Source organism: Thermothielavioides terrestris, chromosome 1 (assembly GCF_000226115.1).
Source record: "Thermothielavioides terrestris NRRL 8126 chromosome 1, complete sequence".
NCBI lineage: Eukaryota > Fungi > Ascomycota > Sordariomycetes > Sordariales > Chaetomiaceae > Thermothielavioides > Thermothielavioides terrestris.
The window spans coordinates 1,181,281-1,203,114 of NC_016457.1; the positions used below are offsets into that span (position 1 = coordinate 1,181,281).

Consider the following 21,834-nt stretch of genomic DNA (forward strand, 5'->3'; position numbering starts at 1 on the left):
CACTCGCTGGCTATAAAACTACGGCAAACGGGCAGGCGTGCTCATCGAGTGCGAGCCGGCCATCAAGTCCATCATCGTCCACCTCGACAGCGCCAACAACGACATCATCATTGAGGACCTCGATGAGACGCATCTCGTCGTCAAGGAGAACATGGTGCAGGTGCTGAAGCAGAAGCTCGAGGACGTGAGTGCAATCATTGCTAACTTCCACCTCCTCACCCCTGGTCAAGCTGTGCAGCTCGTGGCTAACTGTGGCGGAAAAAGCGTCTTAAAGAGACGTACCGTCCCGAGGAGCCGCTGGAGGATAGCGACTAGGAGCGTCTATGAAGACAGTTGTGTTTCTAGGCGTATCTCACCTGTTTGGGTGCTGGTCCATCCCTCGTCCTGTAACTGCGCGCGGATCAACGTTCAACGCTCGGCAGGCGTTCTCCGCATCTGTGATAAGATGTTGCGAGTGTTTGATATCATGATCCTGTCGCCCCTGAAAATGGGATAGTGGTAGTCTGGATTACATCTGGAGCTCACCGGGGTGTGCCCATAGAGGAGAGCAAGTTATTACATCGTACGCCTGCATTCGTTTCCGCCTTCAAAGCTTCTCGAACGTTGGCTTGCGCCTTTCCAGGCCCGACGTGAGAGCGGCGGCGACGTCGCTTGTTTGGAGGGCGGCAGCATTCCAAACACCCGTGTATCTCAGGTCTGCGGTGTTCAGTCAGTCCTGCAAACGGCATAACACACTGCTAGTGGCAGGGGAAGAGGGGACCGCCTACTATCCTCAACCGTGTGATCCCGGCTGTGATTCAGCAGCTCCTTGGTCCCCTGCACCGCCACGGGGCTCTTGGAGGCGATGAAGGCGGCCGTCTTGAAGGCCGCGGCCAGCGCGGCGGCCTTGGACTCGTGCACCTGGCTGACGAAGCCGACCGACAGGGCCTCGGCGGCGTCGAAGTCGCGCGCCGAGAGACAGACGTCCTTGACCCAGGACTGGCTGCCCACGGCCTTGGGCAGCCGCGCCAGGGTGCCGAGGTCGGCCGCCAGCCCGATGTCGACCTCCTTGACGGCGAACCGCGTGTCCTTGGCGCACACGCGGATGTCGGCGCAAGCTGCGATGTCGATGGCCAGCCCGATGGAGATGCCATGCATGACGCAGATGACGGCTGTGGGACCGAGGTCAGTGCCCGAGTATTTAACTACCACTTCCTAGCCTAGACAGAAGACGACGAGGATGCGGGCTCGCGCAGCAGATCGCTATTTAAATTTCAACAACAGAAAGAAACACCTACGCTTCTCACACCTCTCCACCGCCGAGATACACTCCTGCATCTCAGCGATGTGCCTCCTCAGCCTGGCCGCCCTGCGCGCGCCGTCCTCCCCGCTCCCCGCTTCCCCCGCCGCGGGACTGAGGAGCAGCCCGCTTTCGCTCGCGGCCGTGACGTCCAGGCCGGCAGTGAAGGCGCGCTCGCCGGCGCCCGAGAGCACCACGGCGCGCACGTCGGCGTCGCCCGACAGCTGCCGGAACACGCGCCGCAGCTCCAGCCACATGGCCTCGATGAAGGTGTTGAGCTTGGCCGGGCGGTGGATCTCGACGTGCGCGACGAAGGGGGCGGGGGTCGTCACGCGGAAGTACGAGAGGTTACTGTAGGCGGCGGCGGCTGGTGCCGGCGATGGTGGTAGTGGTCGTTGCGCCATGGTGGTCTGGGTAGTGTTGTTGATGGTCTTGCGTGGCTCTGTCTTGGATCGGGTAGAGTGTCCAATGGCGGGTTGTGTTCAGATCAAGAACGAGGGAGTGAAGACGGAGTCGGTTCACGGGGACGGTGCGACACTCGCTGAAAGATCCTCTGGAATCCCGTCGAACTACTGCGCTGCACCCTCGGACTATGTGTTTAAAATACTCCCTTAACGGGGAATATCCGCTGCTGTTTGGTTGTGTCGAGATGCGATCTCTCAGCAACGGTGCAGCTCGAAGTTGCCGAGGCCCAGAGTGGGGGCCCCGGGCGAGAAGCGGGCCGACGCCGAAGACTGGGAGAGCCATCCGGGCCGGCGCCAGCAAACTGTGGGCCTCGACCGCGGACGGATCGCTGACCATGTGAACCACAGCCAAGGAGTTAGTGTAAGTCTCCAAACTTATACCGTGTCTTGAGCTGAAACTCCGACGGAGGTACACTGGTCAAGCCTGGCGGTGCTTAGTTTATTTCATGGATCGAACGTCCACAGTCGCAATGCAAACCAGAGGTGGCAGAATGCCGTTCCATAGCGGAGGCGACCCAGATCGGGCCCGGTTGAGGCCCCCCTTTTCGCGCCCTGCCACGAGCTTACACTCCAGCCCTTGTTTGTTTGTTAGTTTGGTACCTAGAGTGGATCACCATCAGCATGTGCAGACTGATTGGTTGAATTGGCTGGCGTGGCTGATTTTGGTCGATTCTGGGACAGCAGGGTGTGAAGTGCCGGAGCCAATTTATGGAGCAGGGGGGTTTAAAAAGCCAGATTTTGGTTGGCTGCAGGCCCCTGTTAAAATTGGGGCTAAGAACCAAACTAACAAACAAACAAGGGTTGGAGTGTACCTTGCCACGAGCTGACCTGGGCCCCCCGCGCCGGGCCAATGCATTGCCCACACGCTCAATTGCGGCTGCAGCAGCCTGATGGAGGCCGGGACGGCCAAGGTGGCGCCGCACCTGCGTCCGCTTTCTGCGACCACCAGCCGCGCCACTCAGCGGCCGTTAGTTATTGCTCAATTCTTCTGACAATCTGTGGCTCCCCAGCCCGTCAATTTGAGGGCTTTTTTCTCTAGCCTGGTAGAAAAAAGAAAGAGAAGAAGAAGAAGCAATGGGAGGGTTAAGACTTTACACTAGCTCCCCTCGTACACCAACTATCCTCGATACCGAAAAGGCTTTGCAACCCTGGCTTGGCGTCTGGCCGGTGGGGCCTGCCATCTGCCACGCAACTGCTGTGGCAGTTGAGGGTCCACCCTGAGACAGTTCACCCGATCTCTCTGCTCCAAGGAAGTCGTTGTTAACGTAAATGTGGTGGTGACTTTCGCCAGGCTTCTCACATTAACCGAGACCATCCTTACACACCTTGTATTTCGTGGTCCGCACCCTAGTAGACAAAGTTTTGCCGGCTTTTTATCATCCGCAACACCGGCAGCGCGCCTACTCCCTGAATAACCTGGAAGCAGAGATTCGCGCAAAAGCCCCGATCCTGTCGCCTCTCTGGAGAAACCCACACTGCAGGCCCAATAACGGCAGCCCACGCGCGCCCCTCGTCAACCCCGTTAGTTACGGTCGAATAATCACTCCCCAATCAGCGACGGAAGACCGAGTGCCGCCGCCGCCGCCGACCCCCGTCCGACCCCGTCCAGCCCCGTCAAAGGTGCTATTTGGGACCCCATCATACGTGGTCTTGCCGCAGTGATACCTCCCTGCTGGTTCCTCCCAACCGTTAGTTAGCGCTCCATGCCACCTCAACCGCCCGCCGAGCGACGTTCCTGGAAATAGACCCAAACGCCCAAACGTGGCTGCTGCGGCGCATAGACGATGGGAGTGACACCGCGAATTGCGCCTCTTCGCATTTCACGTCGTCCGTCTGCCGTCTGCCAGTCTTGTCTAGATTGGGCCTGCTCGCCCCTCCCGCCCTCTCGACCCAGACCCTGCCGAACGGCCTAGTTATACTGCCTGTATATTCCGTACAGTACATACGGAACACTGGGTACCGCAGCCAAGGCGACTTCCCTGGCCGGACGCCGCTCGACCCGACCTGGTTCTGGCCCTGCTTTTCTCGACAGGGCTGCCGCCCCTCAGCACCTTGTTCGTTCGACCTCTCGAAGCAGCCTCCCTCCTTTTTGTGCCGAACCGTCCCCCCACGACGGTTTCGGCGTCACCTCTGAGATCGTGAGGCCCTTGAATCTGCCGTATCGCGATCCCCTCACACGCATCCACGTAGCGACTCTGCTGGCCCGGGGGACACGACAATGGCCGCACCTAACCCCAACAGGCCCGAGGTGGGCGACATACTTATTGTCATCCGTGAGTCGCCCCAGCTCCAGTATCCCGCCCTCGAGTGCATTGCTTCGGCGCTGCGTGGCTGCTGCATGAAGCAATCGGCTTCGGGTGCATCAACCGGTGTCCGGGAAGAGGAACAAGAGCTGACTTCGTCCGCTCCCCGCAGACGACTTCCAGGCCCGAAGTTCCGATGAGTTGACCCTAGCGAAGGGCGATCGTGTCGAGCTGCTCGAGCGCGACGACGAGTTTGGAGATGGGTGGTTCCTTGGCAAGCACACAGTCAACGGCAACAGTGGCCTGTTTCCAGAGGGTGGGTTGGCAGCCCGGCACAATTTGCGCATTGCACTTCCCGAGCTGACATGGCATAGTGTATACGCGGCCGGCGCCGAAAGCTGCCACACACGCTCCCGTGCTCTCGCCACCGAAGCAGCCTCTGACGCCCTTAGCCGAGGCCGCCAAAGAGCAGAAAACGGCCGCCGCAAGTCAGCCAGCGGAAGAGACTCGAAGTGCGCCCGAGCCCGATTCGAAACCGGGCCCGGCCGCCCTCCCTCTCAGTTCCTTCAAGTCGCCGATACCCCCTACCAGCCCCGCTCCGCCTTCGGCCAGCAGTGCCCCCGCCGTGGTCGGTTCCGGCCCCAGCAGCACTGCGCGGCCAAACACCAGCACAGATAGCCACGTCCTGCACGAGACTCTGACGGTCATCAACGAGCACATCACCGATTTCAACACCGCGCAGGGCAGCGCGTCGCTCCGGAATGGTAATGACTCCAGCAGCGAGTACAGTTCGCAACTGGATCACAGAATCTCGTACATACAGGGCGAGGAGACAGACGAGGAGGAAGAGACGGTCCATACACGCCAGGAGGTCGAGTCGTGGTCTGCCGACCAGGTCGCCGAGTATCTGTTTACCGCCGGCGTGGAAAAACAGCACTGCGAGGTGTTCAGGGATCAGGAAATCACAGGCGAAGTTATCCTTGGAATGGACCAGACTTCGCTCTTCATCAAGGCGCTCGACCTGGGTTCTGTCGGAAGGCGACTGAAGACGTGGCAAAAAATCAAGCAACTCCAGGACCAGGTCAACGGACAGGCGCCGAGCACGGGGAGGAATACCCAGACGTACGGGAGCGACGCCGGATCCGACGCAGGAAGGGTGCGGAGCAGGACGAACACAATAACGAGCTCGGGCCCGCGGCTGTCCCCTCTCAACGAAGCATCTCTCTCTGCCATGGCGCACCGGCAGTCGCAAACGCAGAAGCCCGGGCCGTACGAGCCTGTCTCACCCGTCTCGCCGCTTGTGGACAGCCCGACCCGCACGTTCCACGACAAACGGCCGTCTGCTGCATCTGTCCGAGATTTGCACCACTCCCGCCGCCACTCTTCAAACGATTACCGCCTCACAGGCACGACGCTCAACACTCCGTCCATCTCCTCCCCCAAGCCTCCAATGAGCGGCGCGTTGGCCCGGCCGGCCGTCTCGCATAAGAAGCAGCCGTCGTTCGACCGGAACTGGACGCTGGGGAGCGCCACGGCTCAGGCGTCGCGGCCTTTGTCGTCGGCGGGGCTCCAGGACGGCCTGTCGGGACAGGTGGCGGATCTCCAAGATTCTGCGGTCGAGCTCGATCGGGGCTACTTCTCGGGCCCCGATGCGGACTCTCGGCGACGCAACGTCTTAAAGAAGCGCGACAGCATGCAAGCATCGCCGAGGCCGAGCTATGCCGAGGAGCAGCGGGTGCGGAGCGCCACGGCGTTGTCGCGGCACTCGAGGCTCGGGAGCACGGATTCCGTCCGCGACTCGCCGCTATCTCCCGCTGCGCAGAAATACTACGGCGTTGCGAAGCGGTCGCCGTCGGCCGCAACCGCGGACTCGTTCCGCCACATCTCGGGCTCGAAAGAGGCCGCACCCCCCACCGTCACAAGACTGGACAGCAATTCGTCGAACCAGTCCCAGTCGTCGCCCAAGTCTGCCATCAAGCGGCTAAGCCAAGTCAACCATCCGGACTTCAACGTGAGCGTGATGCTGCGGAGCGGATTCGGAGGGTTACGGGCCGCCTCGGACGCTGTTACGGGTAGCGAACGAGCCAAGGTGTCGCCGGTTGATCCGCCGTCCAAGGAGTCTCCGATGTACTCGCCTGCCCGCACGGGGTCTAGCACGCCCTCGGGGGGGGCGAGTTTCGACCTCGATTCTCCGGACGCGAGGAAGAGCCCAAGCACGGTGGCCACCCCGGCCAGCCGCAGCAGCCGCAAGAAGACGAAGCAGGAGACTAGCGCGTACACCCGCGGCCTCCAGAAGATCAGCCCCCAAGAGGCGATGAAGGATGCCGACTACAGCGGGTGGATGAAGAAGAGGAGCGCCAATCTCATGGCGACGTGGAAGCCGCGCCTCTTCGTCCTGAAGGGCCGGCGTCTCGCGTACTACTACTCCGAGGACGACGAACAGGAGCGAGGCCTGATCGACATCTCGTTCCACCGGGTCCTCCCGGCGGACAACGAGCGGCTCACGGGCCTCCATGCTACGCTCACGGGGGCCTCGAGCACACCCGCCATGCCGGCCGGGAGCCACATCACGACGTCGGCGGCGGCCGACGCGGAGCGCGACCCGGCCAAGGAGTCGGACTCCATCTTCATCTTCAAGCTGGTGCCGCCGCGCGCCGGCCTCTCGCGCGCCGTGAACTTCACCAAGCCTACGGTGCACTACTTCGCCGTCCCGAACATCAAGCAGGGGCGGCTGTGGATGGCGGCGCTGATGAAGGCGACGATCGACCGCGACGACACGCAGCCGATCACGACGACGTACCAGCAGAAGACCATCTCGCTGGCCAAGGCGCGCCAGATGCGGCACCGGCCGCCGGCGCTGATGAACCTGGACGAGCCCGACGACGCCGGCAGCGAGAAGAAGGGGTCTGCCGGCGGCGGGAAGGACAGCAACGGGCTCGGCATCGTCTACGGCGAGGTCGACAGCGCGATCGCCGGCCTGGAGAAGTTTGGGTTGCAGCAGCATCCCGAGAGCGCCCGGCCAGGGGGGTTCGGCGGCGGGCTCGGGTCGGAGAAAGACACGTCGTTGCTGCCGCAGAGTGCTTAGGCGCAGCTTGGGTGTATGAACGTCTTGGGACGCTGACGGGGACCCGGCCGAGATTTTTCTCCCCTATTGTTTTTCCCTTGCCCCCATCCATCCAAACCAATCCCTCGACCGAGACTGCCTGCTTGTGTTCGAAAACGAAAAAAACCGAAAAAAAAAACACAAAGTCCCTTCTAGCGTGTGCTTTTTGCTTACAATACCCCCTCTCGGCCACGCCGGCTTGGTCGACGCAGCTTTTTCTCTCTGTCTACTTGGTATCCGTTCCCTAAGCCGTCATGCCGTTCATAATGTGTCATGTATCTCGGAAGCAGGCGGGGGGGCATTGATGGGAGTGGCGAGGGTGGCCCTTTACTCCCCTATATGATAGTTAGCACAGCTTTCATCGTCCGCTCGCCGGCTCGATCCTCTTTTCGATTTTGCTCTGTTCTCTGTGTGGATCTTGCGGCGATGTGTCATGTACTATTTGATGATCTGCTTGCAGCGTGTTCGAACAACATGAATTTACAAGTGGGCCTGATGAAAAGGTTGTTGACAGCGTGCAAGGGAATGAACGGCCGTGTTGAGTGAGTGAGCCGGGTACATATACTCACTCTACTGGCAGGAATGAGCAAACCCGCTTCTTTCTTTGAAAGCGTGGCCGATGGGAGAAGGGAGGAAGCAGGCAGCTAGCTGCCAACAACATAGTCGAGGCATATCCGGCAACGCGACATGATCCTGTCGCCTGTCTGCCCATCCCCTTCTCTCCCTCTCAGAATCCGGCCACCACATCGGGATCGACCTCTCTCAGCACAGCGATGATCTCCGCCCACAGCTTGTCCCTCAGCCCAGCCGCCTCGGCACCCGCCGCCAGTCCGCCGGGCCTGTGCCAACCCACCCGCCTGTCAGCCTGCGCACGCCATGTCCGGGCAGGAATGCAAGCTTTCCAAGAGCGAAGCAAGAAGGGGCGGTGGAAAAGAAAGATGGGGGGAGGGTAGGGGAGAGAAAGATAACTCACGACGCAATCGCCTGATGATCAAGGTACGCCCCATGACTCCCCACCCCCGCCGTCGCCGCATGCACCAGCGTCTTGCTCCCCTCCGCCACCGGCCGCGCCACAAGCGCCTGCACCACCCGCAGCAGCAGCAGCGCCAACGGCGGCGGCGCCGCCGACGACGACTGCTCCCGCGTCAGCAGCTCGGATTTGCAGAACCCCGGCGCCACCGCGTTGATCACCACCACCCCCGCTCCCGCTCCCGCTACCCCTTCTTCCCCAGTTGTTGCGGTGCCTCCTTTTTGGGCGGTGGTGTGGTGTGCGAGCGCCTGCGCCAGAAACAGGTCCAGCAGCTTGGTCACGGCGTATCGCTCGGCTGCGCCGGCGGTGGTTTGGGAGCGCGCCCACTGGGCGCGGTCGTTGAGAGCGGTGAGGATGGGGGTGTTGCTGCTGCTGCGACTGCTGCTGCTGCTGCTGCTGGGGGTGGTGGTGGTGGCGTGCCGCTCGGCGAAGCGGGCGGTCGCGTGGATGTCGCTGGTGAGGATTGTCAGGTGCGGGCGGTGCTCGGGCTGGTTGTTGCTGGCGCGTCGCTGGAGCAAGGGCAGCAGGTGTAGCGCCAGCAGCGCCGTGGACAGCACGTTCACCTGCAGGCTGGTCTCCCAGCCGTCTGGGGTGGCGGTGAAGTTGGAGGACGCGATGCCGGCGTTGAGGATGGCGATGTCGAGGCGGCCGTGGTCGTCGTGGACGTGCTGCCGGACGCGGGCGGCGAAGGCGCGCACGCTGGCGAAGGAGGCCATGTCGAGCGGCCAGATGAGGAACCTGGTGGTGGTGGTGGTGGTGGTGGTGCCGGTACTGGCGGCGGCCAGGCTGGACTCGATGTCGGCCTTGGCGGCCTCGCCCTTCGCGACCGAGCGCACGCCCATGATGATGGTGTCTGCGCCGAGACTGGCGGCGTGGCGGGCGGCTTCGCGGCCGAGGCCGGTGTTGGCGCCGGTGATGAGCACTGTCTTGCCCGCGATGGCGGCGGCCGGCGGGAGGGTCAGGCGGGTGAAGAGCAGCTTGAGTAGGCCGCTCATGGCGCTGGTTTGGCGGTGGAAATATGGTTGGCTTGGTTGGGCTGTTGGCGTCTTGGTGTCCTCTCTGATGGAAGTGCTGGGGGAGTTGATACTACAGGAGACAAAAGAACCGAATATCCGCGGCGGACTTTTCTGCTGCATTAATTTATGAGAGAGGGGCAGGAACCGCTTGGGGTTGACCGCATGGCATAGGAACAGTTGTGTGGATTTTATAGTCATTGTGTGTTTGGCATTTCTTACACAAGTAGAGCGGTCAGTTAGGGAGACAGATACAACCAACCCCCTTGGACATGTCCGACGACGGCCCAAACTTGGCCCGACGCAGCGAAAGACGCACAAGAAAGCAGGTGAGCAACGCATCATTTCTGCCCGCGGCGGCGTCCAACGACGGAGCAGCCGGATGGACTCGGTTGCCTGCACTCGGGACAGACACAGGTGGAACTTGCGGCATAACTCCGACTGCCATTACTGTGGGTAGCATAATGAAGGGCGTGGCCGAGCAAGATCTGTCGATGTCAACTTGAGTGAGTGCTGAGTGGCATTGTGGGGGCAGCTCTGGCCCGGACTGCATGCGGCGGGCGGACGAACTTGATGCCGACTCCCCGGTCGACCTCCGGGGCGGACCCGACAGGGATCGGAGGTGCCGGGGCGGGGCCGGCACAAGTTGCTCCGACCAACAATGGGTAGGCATGTAAGCCGCACATCCGGACAGTCGACAATGGAATCTGTGATCCGAGTCGTGAGCCAAGTCAGATATGAGGAGACACAATCACAGCGCAATTACTGTGGACAGTTATGACAGTCATGCTGTCACTATCCACGATGCTCGGCCTGACCGCGACAGCGGAGACCTCGGCTCTCGCCTGCGTACCCTGCGCCAGATCCAAGGCACGATGCGATCGCAAGGTACCGTGCACGCGCTGCGTCCTCAAGAAGCTTACCTGTCGGGCACGCGTTTCGAAACGGCGTGGCGCAAAGGACAGCCCCAATATTAACAACGCCCAAGCCACTAGGTTCCAGGTTGACAACGATGGCAGTGGCAGGGGCACCCGGGAGACGACCCACGGTATCTGGATGGACTGGAGCCTCCGGTTCGACGCCGTTCGTACCGTCAGCCAATCCTCCCAGGGCCTGGCTCAGGCTGGCCCCAGGGGAAATTATGGCTCGCAGTTTCTAGCCCAGCTCGTCTCTGCCGCCGCGGCTGCAGCAGACGACGCCGGTACTTCCCTGTCCCAATTCCTGCCCACGCCGGCCGACTTACAGCACTTCATCGCCCCCAATTTCTCTCTCGCGCCCTGCCTCGGCGCCGGCATGAACGTCGACAGTTCACCCGACGCACTGCTCGCATCTCTCGCGCCCTGCCTCGGCGCCGGCATGAACGTCGACAGTTCACCCGACGCACTGCTCGCATCTCTCAGCCACGGCGAGGCGACGGATGGCCACGTTCCAGCAGCATCGACACTGCCGCGGCGGATGGAACCCCCGAGCGTCGATTCGGAAACCGAGGCCCTGGAGAGCTGGCCTCTCTTCCGATGCAACCCGGCGGCGCCATCATCATCCTCCACCAGCAATCCCACAGGGCCGAGCCAGGTCAAAAAGCTCAGTGCCCTACTCAGGGATGTGTCCATGTCCACAACAACGAACACGGCTCGGCCGTCCGGATCCAGTACTGCCGTCGAACCTCTACTAGCCGGCACCAGGGAGACCCTGACAGCGGTGCTGCAAGGCCTCTTCCACGAGGCACAGCAGCTCTACGGGTTTCAAAGCAGCCCCGACGACGGCCTGGACGTCCTCACGCTGCCCCCACCCTCCGAGATGGACTTCCTCCTCCGAGCGGCTGTCGACTGCTACGCGCCGCACTACCCCGCCGCGCTCCTGACCGCCGTGGAGGTCAACGAGCGCATCGGCGCCAACCGCGCGACCGCGACGCTGTCAAGCATCGGCCTTGTCCTCCAGATGGCCATCGGCGCCATGGCGGCCGGCGCCCCCGGGCCGTATCCTGAGATTGCCCTCGGCTGTCGACATCTGCCGCATCTCGCTGCACAAACTCGTCGAGCGGAACGTGCAGCTCGCTTCTGACCCCGAGTTCATGCAATGCGCGCTGCTGCTCGTCATTGCGATGGTCTGGAGCGGCGATAAGCGGCTGATGGAGGTGAGCATCTTCAAACCTGATCCTTATCCTGACGCGCATCTTGCGTGTGCTGCTTGGCTTACGCTCTCCTGCAGATGGGGATGTATCACAAGGCTATGTACTTGGAGGTGATTCAACCACAGCTCCGACTCGGACCTTGTCTGAGCTTGGTGCAGACAAGCTGATAGCCGGACAGATGCATCTGAGGGCAAGTCTCCATGCGTCAAGGGATGACCAACTGGCTCGGCTGGACACATCCGCCGACGCCCCCCACCGTTGCGAGATTTTGAAATCCCAGGGGATGCTGAACAGGTACTGCACGATTCTCGTTTGTTTTCCCCTGCGCGATGTTGAGACAGTGGCCCAGCCGTTGACCCTGGCAGCAGAGCGACATACTCCTGGCTCGTCCTGGACTATGAACTACGTCTATTCCAAGACACTCCGGCGACATCATTTCTGTCGGTGGCCAACCTCGACCTGCCGATGCCGAGTTTCGATGTCGCTCTGAGCGCTGCCTCGCCCGGTGATTCGGCGCCAAACGCGGGGCAACACACCCTCAACGTCGCCCGGTCTATCAAGGACTGGGTAGCACGCTTCACCGACGCCAACGATACCAGCACCATGGGCCACGTCTCGCCGCACACGCTGCGCATCCTGCTGTGCCACCTGGCCGACCAAGTCCTCCACCTGCGGTCCAGAATCGACGGGCTTTGCTCGACCGGAAACCAGACCCACCACCACCTGCGCAGAAGATCACGACGAAACGACACACCCACCGCCGCCCTCCTCTCGATGCAGATGCGCGAGGTCCAGGGCCTCCTCAAGAAATGGTTCGACCTCGCCGAGACGCGCCGCCGCGGCCCCCCGGGCGGGGACACAGACACCAGCACGGCCGTGGCCGCGGCACACCGCGCCAATGCGGTCATCTACCACCTCACCATGCTCAGCACAATGGTGAGTTTCCCCGAGATCGAGCGCCTCGCCCGTCGCGGTCCCGACGACGCCCGCGCCGCGGAAGCAGCACGCGCACACACACACCACCAACCCCACCACCACCACCACCTCGACCCGGACGACGCGCGCGAGATCGCGGTCCACTGCGGCCAGGCGCTGCGCAGCCTGCGCGGCCTGACCGCGTCGCCGTCGGGGCCGTCGCCGGCGCCACCGTTGTGGTGGGCGGCCGCCGTGTACCGCGCCGTGCTGGTCGCCTGGGCGAATAGCGCGAACATGATGATGATGAGTCAAGGTGGTTCCTCGCCGGCGGCCGGCTCGTTGTTGAGGGTGCAGCTGGACGCGCTGCCGGCGCGGTATGACGCGGCCGTGCTCTCGGACCCGGACCCCGCGACCGGCGAGGCGGTGTCGCTTGCTGAGCCGAAGGCGATACTGCGGTATGGTGTGCGGTTGCTTGAGTTGGGTGTTCAGAGCGCGTTTGCGCAGGGCGTGCGGCTGAGGTTGATGGCCATGGCGCGGCGGTGGGAGGACGTGTGATCGTGCACCTGTAGCTAGACCAGATGCCGGGATGAGGAGGCTTGGTTGGTGAGAGTTCAGATTCTTCAGACCAAGTTACTGTGTAGTTCGATGATGAGGCCTCTGTGTGTCAAGTCAAATGGAAGATGCCTTTCAGCCTGATGTCGATGTTACCTCCAGTGACATCGAGCCTGCAGCCGCTGTACGCTACCGCTCCGGGCATTGTCTGTTAAGACCAGACTCTTCGCTCTTAGAATGGAGATTCTGAGTTCCATGAAGGTTAGGTCGCTGAAACTGGTGCTGTGTTTACAGCAAGTTGACCCTGGCTCCTTTTACAGGGATCTCCGGTGGTGCGTATTGTAAAATACGGATTACAGTACCAATGCAACCTGCCAAGGCGCGTAAACACCCCTGCCGCCCGAAAAGTCGCGTCTGCCCGTGCTACCCGCTGCAGCTCTTGCGATTTTGGAGCTCGACCCTGTCCTCTCGCAAAACCACAACACGCCCCAGCGTGCCGGCCATTGCAGCCGACTGACGACAGCAACGAACGGCGGATTTTTTTCGAGCCAGAACATGTAACCGCCGTGGCTCGACGGAAGAAAACGAATATCGCCCATTCCGTCGCACGAGCCCTAACCGAGTGCGACTCGCCAGCGCTGCTCTGAGCTGCCTAGATACCCAGTTTTCTCTCCCACGACAGCGACTCGCACCGCCATCTACACTCCCACAGTCTCTTGCGCCCGCTCACGAAGCGATAACAATCAATACGGGACATCAAGAACAGAAAAACTGAGATCAGAACCAGAAAACAATGTCCAACCGCCTCTTCAACTTCTCCACCACCAGCGACACCAGCACCACCAACCCCACCCTCCCGCGCCTCCCCTCCACCCCGGACCGCCATTCCCGCACCAACACAGGCGCAAGCCCAAACAAACAACCCGACCGCGACGACCCCTTCCGCTCATCCGCCGCCGCCACCCACCGCTCCACCACCCCGGCCGGGCCCCCACCCTCGCGCCCGCCCGTCTCCTCCGTCGGCAGCTTCACTCCCGCCGGCGCGCCCTCCGCAAGCTACCTGGGCAGCTCCATCATGCGCGGCGTCACCGCTAGCGGCGGCGGCGCCGGCAGTAGCGGCGCGGGAGGGCAGGGCAAAACGGAGGACATGACGCCGCCGCCGGTCGGCCTGTTCACCGGCATCGGGGGCGGCTTCGCCGGTGGGGCTGGATTTACGGGTGGGATGGGCGTGGGCGTGAAGGGAAAGGGGAATCTGTTCGCTGCTATGGGTAATGGCGGCAGTGGTGGGAGGAGGAGGAATAATACGCCGCTTGGGAGGTCGGTGCTGACGGCGCAGCAGCCGCGGAAGCCGAGCCGGTTGAGTCGGGCTGTTGTGGTTGATGAGCTGGACCACTTGCGACGAGCAACGGAGGACAACGTGAGGACGTTTGGTGTGCCGGTGGATGACGATGATGATGATGAGGGGGGTGAAGGGGCAGAGGGGGAAGAGGGTAACGGGGAGGAGAGGGAGGAGGTGGAGGGCGACGAGGAGGGGGATATGTGGCTGGATATGCCTGCCGAGCGGCAGGATGCGGGCGACGACCCGGGCGACGATCCGGGCGAGCTCCCTGACACTGGCGACGCGTCGGATCTATTAATGCTCGCCACGCCGGCCGCGACGGAGCGGGTGCGCCGCGAAGCCGAGGACATCTACCGCGCGTCGGCCATGCAGACCGGCGGGGCGGCGCGCCGCAGGGAGTTCCGGTTCGCCGCGATTGCAAAGGACGCGTATTATCAGCTCGGTACGGCCCCGCTCACCGAGCCGCCGCAGATTATTCTTGGAACGGAGAACCTGGTTGCGAGGCTGTACGATGAGGGAGTGGCCGAGGCGGAGGACGAGGAGAGGATGGACGATACGCTGGCCACCGTGGCGGGGAAGCTGACAGGGCTGTGGAACAGCTATCTCGACCAGCTGCCGCGGCCGACGGAGGAGCATGCCGCGGAGATAGGGCCCGGCCCGCACGCGACGCCCTTCGAGAAGGCGAACTACCTCGCCAACCTAGCGCTGCAGATCCACCACACGCGCTACGAGGAGGGCGGCCTGGCCCGCGCCGAGCCGCTGCCCGAGACGCTGTTCCGCTGGCTCGACGAGTACCACGACATGTACGGCAACCAGGTCGACGACATCCTGCGGTACCGGCCCAGCCCGGCGTGCCACTCGCTCTTCTGGCAGGCCGTCTTCATCGCGCTGCTGCGCGGCAAGGTCGGCGACGCGGCGAGGCTGCTCCGGCAGGCCGGCTGGGGCCACGTGCGGCGCGGCCAGCGCGGCGAGTACGCCTACGTCGGCCGCGCTCTGGAGAACGTGCAGCGCGCTGCCGAGGAGACCATCGCCGTGCTGGAGAACTGCCCGGGCTACGAGGGCAACTGGGAGATCTGGAGCAGCGACTGGACCCTGTTCCGCGTTCGCGCACGCGGCGCGCTGGAGCACTTGAGGCGGTTCGCCGAGGGGAAGGAGGGCGCGTTCGGCGACTCGGCTTTCTCGGCGTCAGCGGGGTCGGCACGAGGCAAGCAGTCGCTGACCGGTCTGGCGAGACGCGCCGAAAGCCAGGTGCCGTGGGAGATCTACGAGAACCTCAACATTGTGTTTGATATCGTCCTTGGCCAGAAGGACGCCATCCTAGAAGCGGCGCAGGACTGGCTCGAGGCCACCGTCGGCTTGTTCGGCTGGTGGGACGAGCCGAAGCCCTCGGAGGAGCGGCCCTTCTCCATGGCCCAGTCGCGGTCGAGGTCGCAGGCACTGGTGCTGGCCTCGGCACAACCCGCCGCCGACACGGAGAGCTATCTCGACAGGCTTGCGCGCGCCTTCCATGCCGCCGTGGAGTCGGACTTCCATTTCAACTCGCAGAACCCCGTCGAGATCGGCATGGCCTGCGTGTTCGAGGACAACATCAAGGCCGTCATTGGCCTGCTGCGCGGCTGGTCGCTTCCCGTCGCCGCCGCAGTGGCGGAGATTGCGTCGCTCGGGAAGTGGCTGCCGCCTCACAACCCGGCGGGGATCTATGGGCTCGAGGATCTCGACATGGACGACCTGGAGGTGCTCGGCATGGACCCGGGTGCGCCGGACGAGGTTGACGGCATCAAGGACAGCACTCTGGTTCAATACGCGCAGGCGCTGGCCGATTGTGACGGCCTGTCTGCGGTGAAGGACAAGTCGGGTGTCTCGCGGGACGGCTGGGAGCTCTCGATCGGCGTGCTCGGCCGGATGGACTCGCCTGAGCGGTCCGATGAAATGGCGAGGGACTTGGTGCAGCATCTGGTTCAGGAGCTGCGTGTCGACTCGAACGAGATGGTGGACAGGTTGTGGACTCTGCTCAACGAGCTCGGCATGATCGAGTATGCCCAGGATACGGCAGAGGTGAGTTGGTGGCGAGGTACAATAGCCGGCCTCGAGGCGGTTGCTAACCATGCCTGCTAGACATACGGAGACATACTCGCACGGGATTCTCATCGCTACGGCGAGGCCATGTGGTACTACGCGCTCGCGCACCGGCCGAACAAGGTCCGCGAGGTCATGAACCTGCTCATCTCGTACTCGCTAATCCAGTCGACGGCGTTCCCGCCCATGGCCGACCTGGACGAGTACCTGCGCAAGCTCCTCACGGACCGCAAGAACACGCTGGAGCAGTGCGCCAACCAGGACATGGAGGCGGCCGAGCTGCTGGGCAAGATGCTCAGCGGGTACGCGTCGCTGCGGCAGTTCTACGAGATCCGCGACAACGAGCAGGCGCTGCCGCACGCGACGCCGCAGGCGCGCCGGCAGCAGGCCGCGGCCGCGCTCGTCAGCGTCATCGCCAGCTCCGACGACAACATCCGCGGCGGCCTGTTCGACCAGACCCGCGACGGCATCGTCAGCGAGGACTTCCTGCTCGCCCTGCTCGGCGAGGCCCTCGTCTTCGTCTCCGACCCGGACGACCCCAGCGCCGTCCACCCCACCCACGGCCAGCACGCCGCCGCCATCTCCCTCGACCAGATCGACGTCATGCTCAAGGCCGTCGAGGACCTGCAGGCCGTCGGCAGCAGGGTCTACAACGCCTGCGACGAGTTCCTCCAGCTGGTGCTGGCGTCGGCGCCCGGCGGGCTCAAGGGGTCCACGCCGGCCGATCTGCTCAAGAAGAGCGGCGGCGGCGGCGCCGGCGGCGGCAGCAGCAACTTCGTGCTCGCCGGCAGCTCGCGGGTGGCCAGCCAGCTGCAGAAGTCGCTGAGCGGCAGCGGCGGCGCGCTGGGCAAGGTGCCCGTCAAGCGCGGCTGGGACTGGCGGACCCTGGTCACGGCGCGCACCAAGGGGGAGGATATCATCCGGCGCCTGAGGCTGGGGCTGGCGAGAGATCTGGCCAGCCTGTGGGTCGCCGAGGCGGATGCGATGGCTTGGTGAGCGTCTGTGCTGTGCCTGTGTGGGGAAGGGAAAGAAAGACTGGCTTGGGGATTCACTTTAGTACGGTTGAGGCAAAGGGGGGGAATAGTGTGTCTGTCTGGTGTTAGGTTAGATCTTGGGTGTACGGTGTATCTATGTAATGTCCCGGTATGCAGCTGTCAAGTCTAGGGCATGGGAAACGGCGAGGGGACGCCGACAGCAAGCAATATCATGGGACTGTCTTGCCTCCGAGAAAATCAATACCCCAGCCAGGTGCACTACGGTTGGATGGTGACGCGTGGGAATAATGAAAAATATTGTTAGACAGTTCGACGGTTTCCAAACACCAGAAGCTCACCGGCCAACCCCCTCCGCCGGTGCGAAGGGAGGTGGCCGGCTACAAAAACACCCCAGGGGGAGTTAATCGAGCAAGCCCGATAGAAAACCCGGAATCACCTAGCTCGATCCCGCCTATTAAGCCATTTGGCTTTCTTGAAAAGGCGGGTACGGTATCCTGGCCGTTTCTGGTCCATGGTTTTGGAAAGATGCCTCGTGAGCGGTTTGATCACATCACAGGGCATGCCTTTGAGTCTCTAGTTCCTCGCTCTATCTAAAATGTCCTCCTGCTGCACCATCCCAGGTTGAACTGAGGACGCCAAACTCCCCTTCCCCCGTCACCCAGCACCCACCCCACCCACTCATCCATCTATCCATCTATCCATCAAGTCCGGAATTTACACTCCACCAGCTGAAAAGACGGCACGCCCCCTACACCCTACTACTCCAACCACTTGCGCTCCTCCTCCCCCGCGAGGGCCTCCTTCCACGACTGGTCCTCGCGGCGCCGGAACTCGCGCACGGCGACGACGTCGCGCGCGCCAAAGTTGCCGTACAGGTGCGGGCACCCGTTCGTGCCCTCCGTCTCGTCCCACCGGACGGCGGCGGCGTCGAAGTTGGCCAGGCGCAGCTTCAGCACGTAGAAGGAGCGGGCGGACTGGAAGAAGAGGTCCGCTGTGATGGGGAGCTGCCGTTTTGTTCACGGAAGTTAGAATATCGCTGATGCAGGAGGGAAAAATGGATACGGAATGGGCCAGGGTGTGGTGATAGAAATAGTGAGGCAGGGGGGGATGATAGAGTCGGTAGGGGGCATATACCTACCTGCCACGAGGTGCTTAGATGTATGAAGCCATCCTGCCGGTCGAGGTCTGAGGGCGGGTATTCTTCAGGGATGGGGTCGGGAGGGGCGGTGGGGGTGATTTTGTAGACGAAGTCGGGAAGGGGAGAGGGAGGTGGGAGCGGGGCCATCGTATGGTTGAGTGTCACGGTCTGGTAAGAGTTCAAGATGTTGTGGAGATAAAGTGACGGTGAGTCTGAAGAGGTGAAGTGAGATGAGACGAGAAGCGGGACGGATCTCACGATCCCCACTTGGCTGTTTGCCATGCGTGCTTACGCCATTGCTCGGAGTGAGCGCTTCTAAATGACAGAAACTGAAAGAGAGTGAAGGTCTGAGTGATAAATCCCGGGAAAAGTATGAAACCAATCAAGATTATCCTTGGACTTTACTCTACCTAGGCGGTAGCAAAGTGGCTTTGCTGTAAAAACTCACCCTGTCCTAATTATCCCTTGTTTGAGCTCGCACTCCCGTTTATATCTAGCACCGAAGACGTTCAGACTATTGGTAACAGCTCGACGAATCAAGTCGTTCGAAAGCTCCTTGCTCTGTACTCCCTGGATTTCAGGGCCAGCTGACCACGGTCTTAGGAGTGTAGGGGCGGCCCTTCTCGGTTCATTCTCGAATCGTCCTTGTGTGGCTTTTATCGTGTTCGTTGGATTGCCTGCTTTGCTTCGGGAGATTGAATTGGCTTCCGATATGGTCCAGGGGAAACTCGACCCAAGCCTGCCTCGGCCAACTTCACCATTATGCAGCACAATCACGGAATCGCCTTCTGGAAGTGTTCTGTGACATGGGTCGATTCGTCGATTCCACAAGGCCAGAAGCCTTCGTTTTAAGGGAGAAAGAGTCGGTCCCTGTGTTGGCGTCATCCCAATACTGGCATGGACTGGTGTGAACTGCCGAGCCGTGGCGCCGGGAAAACTCGAGGGGCAGGTCCATGTTAGTGGGCGGGATGCCGTGAAATCCCCGAGACAGGCAGCCCCGCGCTGCCGAAAGGTGCTCTGTCTGTGTAAAACCGCATCCCGCCCGCTGCCGGCAATGTTGACCCCTCGGGACCCCACCCAGCAGGCGGGGTCAAACCTGAATGCTGGCCGAGCTGCTCCGTAGCTGCCCACTGCCGCGCTCGTCGCATGGAACAAACAAAAAGAAGCGCTTGCATGTGTTGCTGAGGGATCATCTAGCTGATTGTTTGACCGATTCTTCCCTGTCATCCCAACCCATCACACACTGCCCATCAGCACATCGCAATGGCATCAACAGCAGGCAAGGTGAGCAGCAGAATAGATAGAAGAGAGAGCAGATGCAGCAAACGATCTCACCCCGCATCAACCAACGAATGCCACATGCCACTCACTAACTCACCCTGCGTGTCCTGCAGACCATCACCTGCAAGGCGGCCATCGCCTGGGGTCCCGGCCAGGAACTCAGCTACGAGGACGTCGAGGTAGCGCCGCCCAAGGCCCACGAGGTGCGCATCCAGATCTACTACACCGGCGTCTGCCACACAGGTAACCGCCCCCCCTCCACCCCCGTCGTTCTCGAAGAAACGGGCCAACCGTTGGCGCGGCACCTTGATGGCCTGGAATGCTAATATGTGCCCCGGAGGGGACCTGCAGATGCCTACACACTCTCCGGCAAGGATCCCGAGGGCGCCTTCCCCGTAATCCTCGGCCACGAAGGCGCCGGCATCGTCGAGTCGGTCGGCGAGGGCGTGACCAACGTCAAGCCGGGCGACCATGTCGTGGCTCTCTAGTAAGCGGCCTCCGATCCCAGCTCCACCCCCTACCTACCCAAACCACCACCTCCTAACCAGGATCCCCCCAAAAGCACCCCCGAGTGCAAGGAATGCAAGTTCTGCAAGTCCGGCAAGACCAACCTGTGCGGCAAGATCCGGGCGACGCAGGGCAAGGGCGTCATGCCGGACGGCACGAGCCGCTTCCGCGCGCGCGGCCAGGACATCCTGCACTTCATGGGCACGTCGACCTTCAGCCAGTACACCGTGGTGGCCGACATCTCGGTGGTGGCGGTGCGGCAGGACGCGCCGATGGACCGCACCTGCCTGCTCGGCTGCGGCATCACGACGGGCTACGGGGCGGCGCGCATCACGGCCGGGGTCGAGGCCGGCAGCAACGTGGCCGTCTTCGGCGCCGGCTGCGTGGGGCTGAGCGTCGTGCAGGGCGCCGTGGCCCAGGGCGCCGGCCGGATCATCGTCGTCGACGTCAACCCGGCCAAGGAGGCGTGGGCGCGCAAGTTCGGCGCCACCGACTTCGTCAACCCGACCCGCCTGCCCGAGGGCAAGACCATCGTCGACCAGCTCGTCGAGATGACCGACGGCGGGTGCGACTACACGTTCGACTGCACCGGCAACGTCAGCGTCATGCGCGCCGCCCTCGAGGCCTGCCACAAGGGCTGGGGCCAGAGCATCATCATCGGCGTGGCCGCGGCCGGCCAGGAGATCTCCACGAGGCGTATGTTTTGTCTTTTTTTCCTTCTTTTCTTTTCTTTCTTTCTTTTTTTCCGGGTTGCAGTTTTAACGAGACTGACAATGATGTCTTACGAACCGCTCCTACAGCATTCCAGCTGGTCACCGGCCGCGTGTGGAAGGGCAGCGCCTTCGGCGGCGTCAAGGGCCGCAGCCAGCTGCCCGGCCTCGTCACCGACTACCTCGAGGGCCGCCTGAAGGTGGACGAGTTCATCACGCACCGCAAGACGCTCGCCGAGATCAACGACGCCTTCGAGGTCATGAAGCAGGGCGAGTGCATCCGCGCCGTGCTGGACATGCAGAAGTAAAGGAAGGCAACTTTTCTGGGCAGCTGCGCAGCTGGGCATGTACAAGTAGTGCTTTGATAGGCAGCACAATGTCCTGATTTTGAGAAGGAGCCGTGAGCCCGGGACGTGTCGTGTCGTGGTGTAGCCTCGGCAGTACCGCGAAGCGTGTGCCACCCCATGGTCTTGCGGGCCGTGACATGCACTGAACTCAAGTGGTTGATACGTCGCGAGTTCGGCTGGACCTGGACTTGCGCCAGAGTGGTATTGACGACGAGTTCTTCCAGGTTTGTGAGCTGTAGCACCGTTGTCTCTCGTCCAGGGAGTAGTTACGTACAGTAAGCTTACTGCGTAGCAATATCTGGCATCCCATCTTACCTTTCAAAGTTGCTCCTGGATCTGTGTCATCCGCGGGTCCATCTCACACCGCCCTCGATGCTGATCGACGAGCGGGGATGCTGCTTACCCACATGCCATCGCAGGAGTAACAAAGATGCCTCTAGCTTGCGGTTGGCAAGTAGAAAACAAGGGCAGGGGAATTATGGAGGGAAGAAGAGCAGAAGAGGAGATCAAAGAACGATGAATTCCCGGCCGGTGTGGCACAGTGAACTTCTATCACACGATGGCTACCGCTCTCTAGCCAGAAAGACGCTCATCAATGCGGGTTGATCCAGGGCTTAGAGTTGTGCGTCCTTGCCAGCAGGAAGTAGGTAGGTAGCCACCACTAACTACACTTGAGCACCGCAGTTGACAGCTAGTTAGACGACGGTGTCG

At 62.1% G+C, this 21,834-nt stretch overlaps 7 protein-coding genes across 7 annotated transcripts; 4 read left to right on the plus strand and 3 right to left on the minus strand.

The window, feature by feature from the left end:
- Window positions 1-253: 253 nt before the first annotated feature.
- Window positions 254-1,777, minus strand: THITE_2106645 (uncharacterized protein). The gene is made up of 3 exons (XM_003648745.1): window positions 1,278-1,777; window positions 768-1,151; window positions 254-696 (listed from the first exon to the last, which is right to left on the minus strand). The coding sequence occupies exons 1-3, from the start codon at window positions 1,681-1,683 to the stop codon at window positions 587-589; spliced, it is 900 nt and encodes a 299-aa protein (XP_003648793.1). The 5' UTR covers window positions 1,684-1,777; the 3' UTR covers window positions 254-586.
- Window positions 1,778-3,824: 2,047 nt separating this feature from the next.
- On the plus strand, window positions 3,825-7,217 carry THITE_2106649 (uncharacterized protein). Its single transcript, XM_003648746.1, has 3 exons — window positions 3,825-4,016; window positions 4,159-4,302; window positions 4,361-7,217. Exons 1-3 carry the CDS (start codon window positions 3,962-3,964, stop codon window positions 7,069-7,071), a joined length of 2,910 nt encoding a protein of 969 aa, XP_003648794.1. The 5' UTR covers window positions 3,825-3,961; the 3' UTR covers window positions 7,072-7,217.
- A 599-nt stretch (window positions 7,218-7,816) lies between these two features.
- THITE_2140739 (uncharacterized protein) lies at window positions 7,817-9,114 on the minus strand (the record flags this gene model as incomplete). The annotated part of the gene is made up of 3 exons (XM_003648747.1): window positions 7,817-7,928; window positions 8,063-8,488; window positions 8,540-9,114. The coding sequence occupies 3 exons, from the start codon at window positions 9,112-9,114 to the stop codon at window positions 7,817-7,819; spliced, it is 1,113 nt and encodes a 370-aa protein (XP_003648795.1).
- An 822-nt stretch (window positions 9,115-9,936) lies between these two features.
- Window positions 9,937-12,733, plus strand: THITE_2083982 (uncharacterized protein; the record flags this gene model as incomplete). The annotated part of the gene is made up of 5 exons (XM_003648748.1): window positions 9,937-11,045; window positions 11,071-11,266; window positions 11,341-11,373; window positions 11,442-11,557; window positions 11,632-12,733. The coding sequence occupies 5 exons, from the start codon at window positions 9,937-9,939 to the stop codon at window positions 12,731-12,733; spliced, it is 2,556 nt and encodes an 851-aa protein (XP_003648796.1).
- A 445-nt stretch (window positions 12,734-13,178) lies between these two features.
- On the plus strand, window positions 13,179-17,484 carry THITE_2106651 (uncharacterized protein). The gene is made up of 2 exons (XM_003648749.1): window positions 13,179-16,124; window positions 16,185-17,484. The coding sequence occupies exons 1-2, from the start codon at window positions 13,524-13,526 to the stop codon at window positions 17,139-17,141; spliced, it is 3,558 nt and encodes a 1,185-aa protein (XP_003648797.1). The 5' UTR covers window positions 13,179-13,523; the 3' UTR covers window positions 17,142-17,484.
- Window positions 17,485-17,904: 420 nt separating this feature from the next.
- Window positions 17,905-18,413, minus strand: THITE_2012900 (uncharacterized protein; the record flags this gene model as incomplete). The annotated part of the gene is made up of 2 exons (XM_003648750.1): window positions 17,905-18,144; window positions 18,279-18,413. Coding segments are annotated over 2 exons (375 nt in total), but the record flags the coding sequence as incomplete, so codon positions are not given.
- Window positions 18,414-19,352: 939 nt separating this feature from the next.
- Window positions 19,353-21,506, plus strand: THITE_2106655 (uncharacterized protein). The gene is made up of 5 exons (XM_003648751.1): window positions 19,353-19,562; window positions 19,673-19,802; window positions 19,911-20,046; window positions 20,122-20,762; window positions 20,867-21,506. Exons 1-5 carry the CDS (start codon window positions 19,542-19,544, stop codon window positions 21,082-21,084), a joined length of 1,146 nt encoding a protein of 381 aa, XP_003648799.1. The 5' UTR covers window positions 19,353-19,541; the 3' UTR covers window positions 21,085-21,506.
- Window positions 21,507-21,834: the final 328 nt, after the last annotated feature.

What these genes read in the sequence shown, in the direction of transcription:
- THITE_2106651 (XM_003648749.1), top strand. Translation starts at nt 13,524, where the DNA reads ATGTCCAACCGCCTCTTCAACTTCTCCACCACCAGCGACACCAGCACC. An exon ending in ATGCCCAGGATACGGCAGAG is followed by an intron (nt 16,125 to 16,184) that starts GTGAGTTGGTGG and finishes CATGCCTGCTAG; the next exon opens with ACATACGGAGACATACTCGC.
- THITE_2106645 (XM_003648745.1), bottom strand. Translation starts at nt 1,683, where the DNA reads ATGGCGCAACGACCACTACCACCATCGCCGGCACCAGCCGCCGCCGCC. An exon ending in GGTGGAGAGGTGTGAGAAGC is followed by an intron (nt 1,152 to 1,277) that starts GTAGGTGTTTCT and finishes TCGGTCCCACAG; the next exon opens with CCGTCATCTGCGTCATGCAT. An exon ending in GGATCACACGGTTGAGGATA is followed by an intron (nt 697 to 767) that starts GTAGGCGGTCCC and finishes TGAACACCGCAG; the next exon opens with ACCTGAGATACACGGGTGTT.
- THITE_2106649 (XM_003648746.1), top strand. Translation starts at nt 3,962, where the DNA reads ATGGCCGCACCTAACCCCAACAGGCCCGAGGTGGGCGACATACTTATT. An exon ending in CGACATACTTATTGTCATCC is followed by an intron (nt 4,017 to 4,158) that starts GTGAGTCGCCCC and finishes CGCTCCCCGCAG; the next exon opens with ACGACTTCCAGGCCCGAAGT. An exon ending in CAGTGGCCTGTTTCCAGAGG is followed by an intron (nt 4,303 to 4,360) that starts GTGGGTTGGCAG and finishes GACATGGCATAG; the next exon opens with TGTATACGCGGCCGGCGCCG.
- THITE_2106655 (XM_003648751.1), top strand. Translation starts at nt 19,542, where the DNA reads ATGGCATCAACAGCAGGCAAG. An exon ending in TGGCATCAACAGCAGGCAAG is followed by an intron (nt 19,563 to 19,672) that starts GTGAGCAGCAGA and finishes CGTGTCCTGCAG; the next exon opens with ACCATCACCTGCAAGGCGGC. An exon ending in CCAGGAGATCTCCACGAGGC is followed by an intron (nt 20,763 to 20,866) that starts GTATGTTTTGTC and finishes CCGCTCCTACAG; the next exon opens with CATTCCAGCTGGTCACCGGC.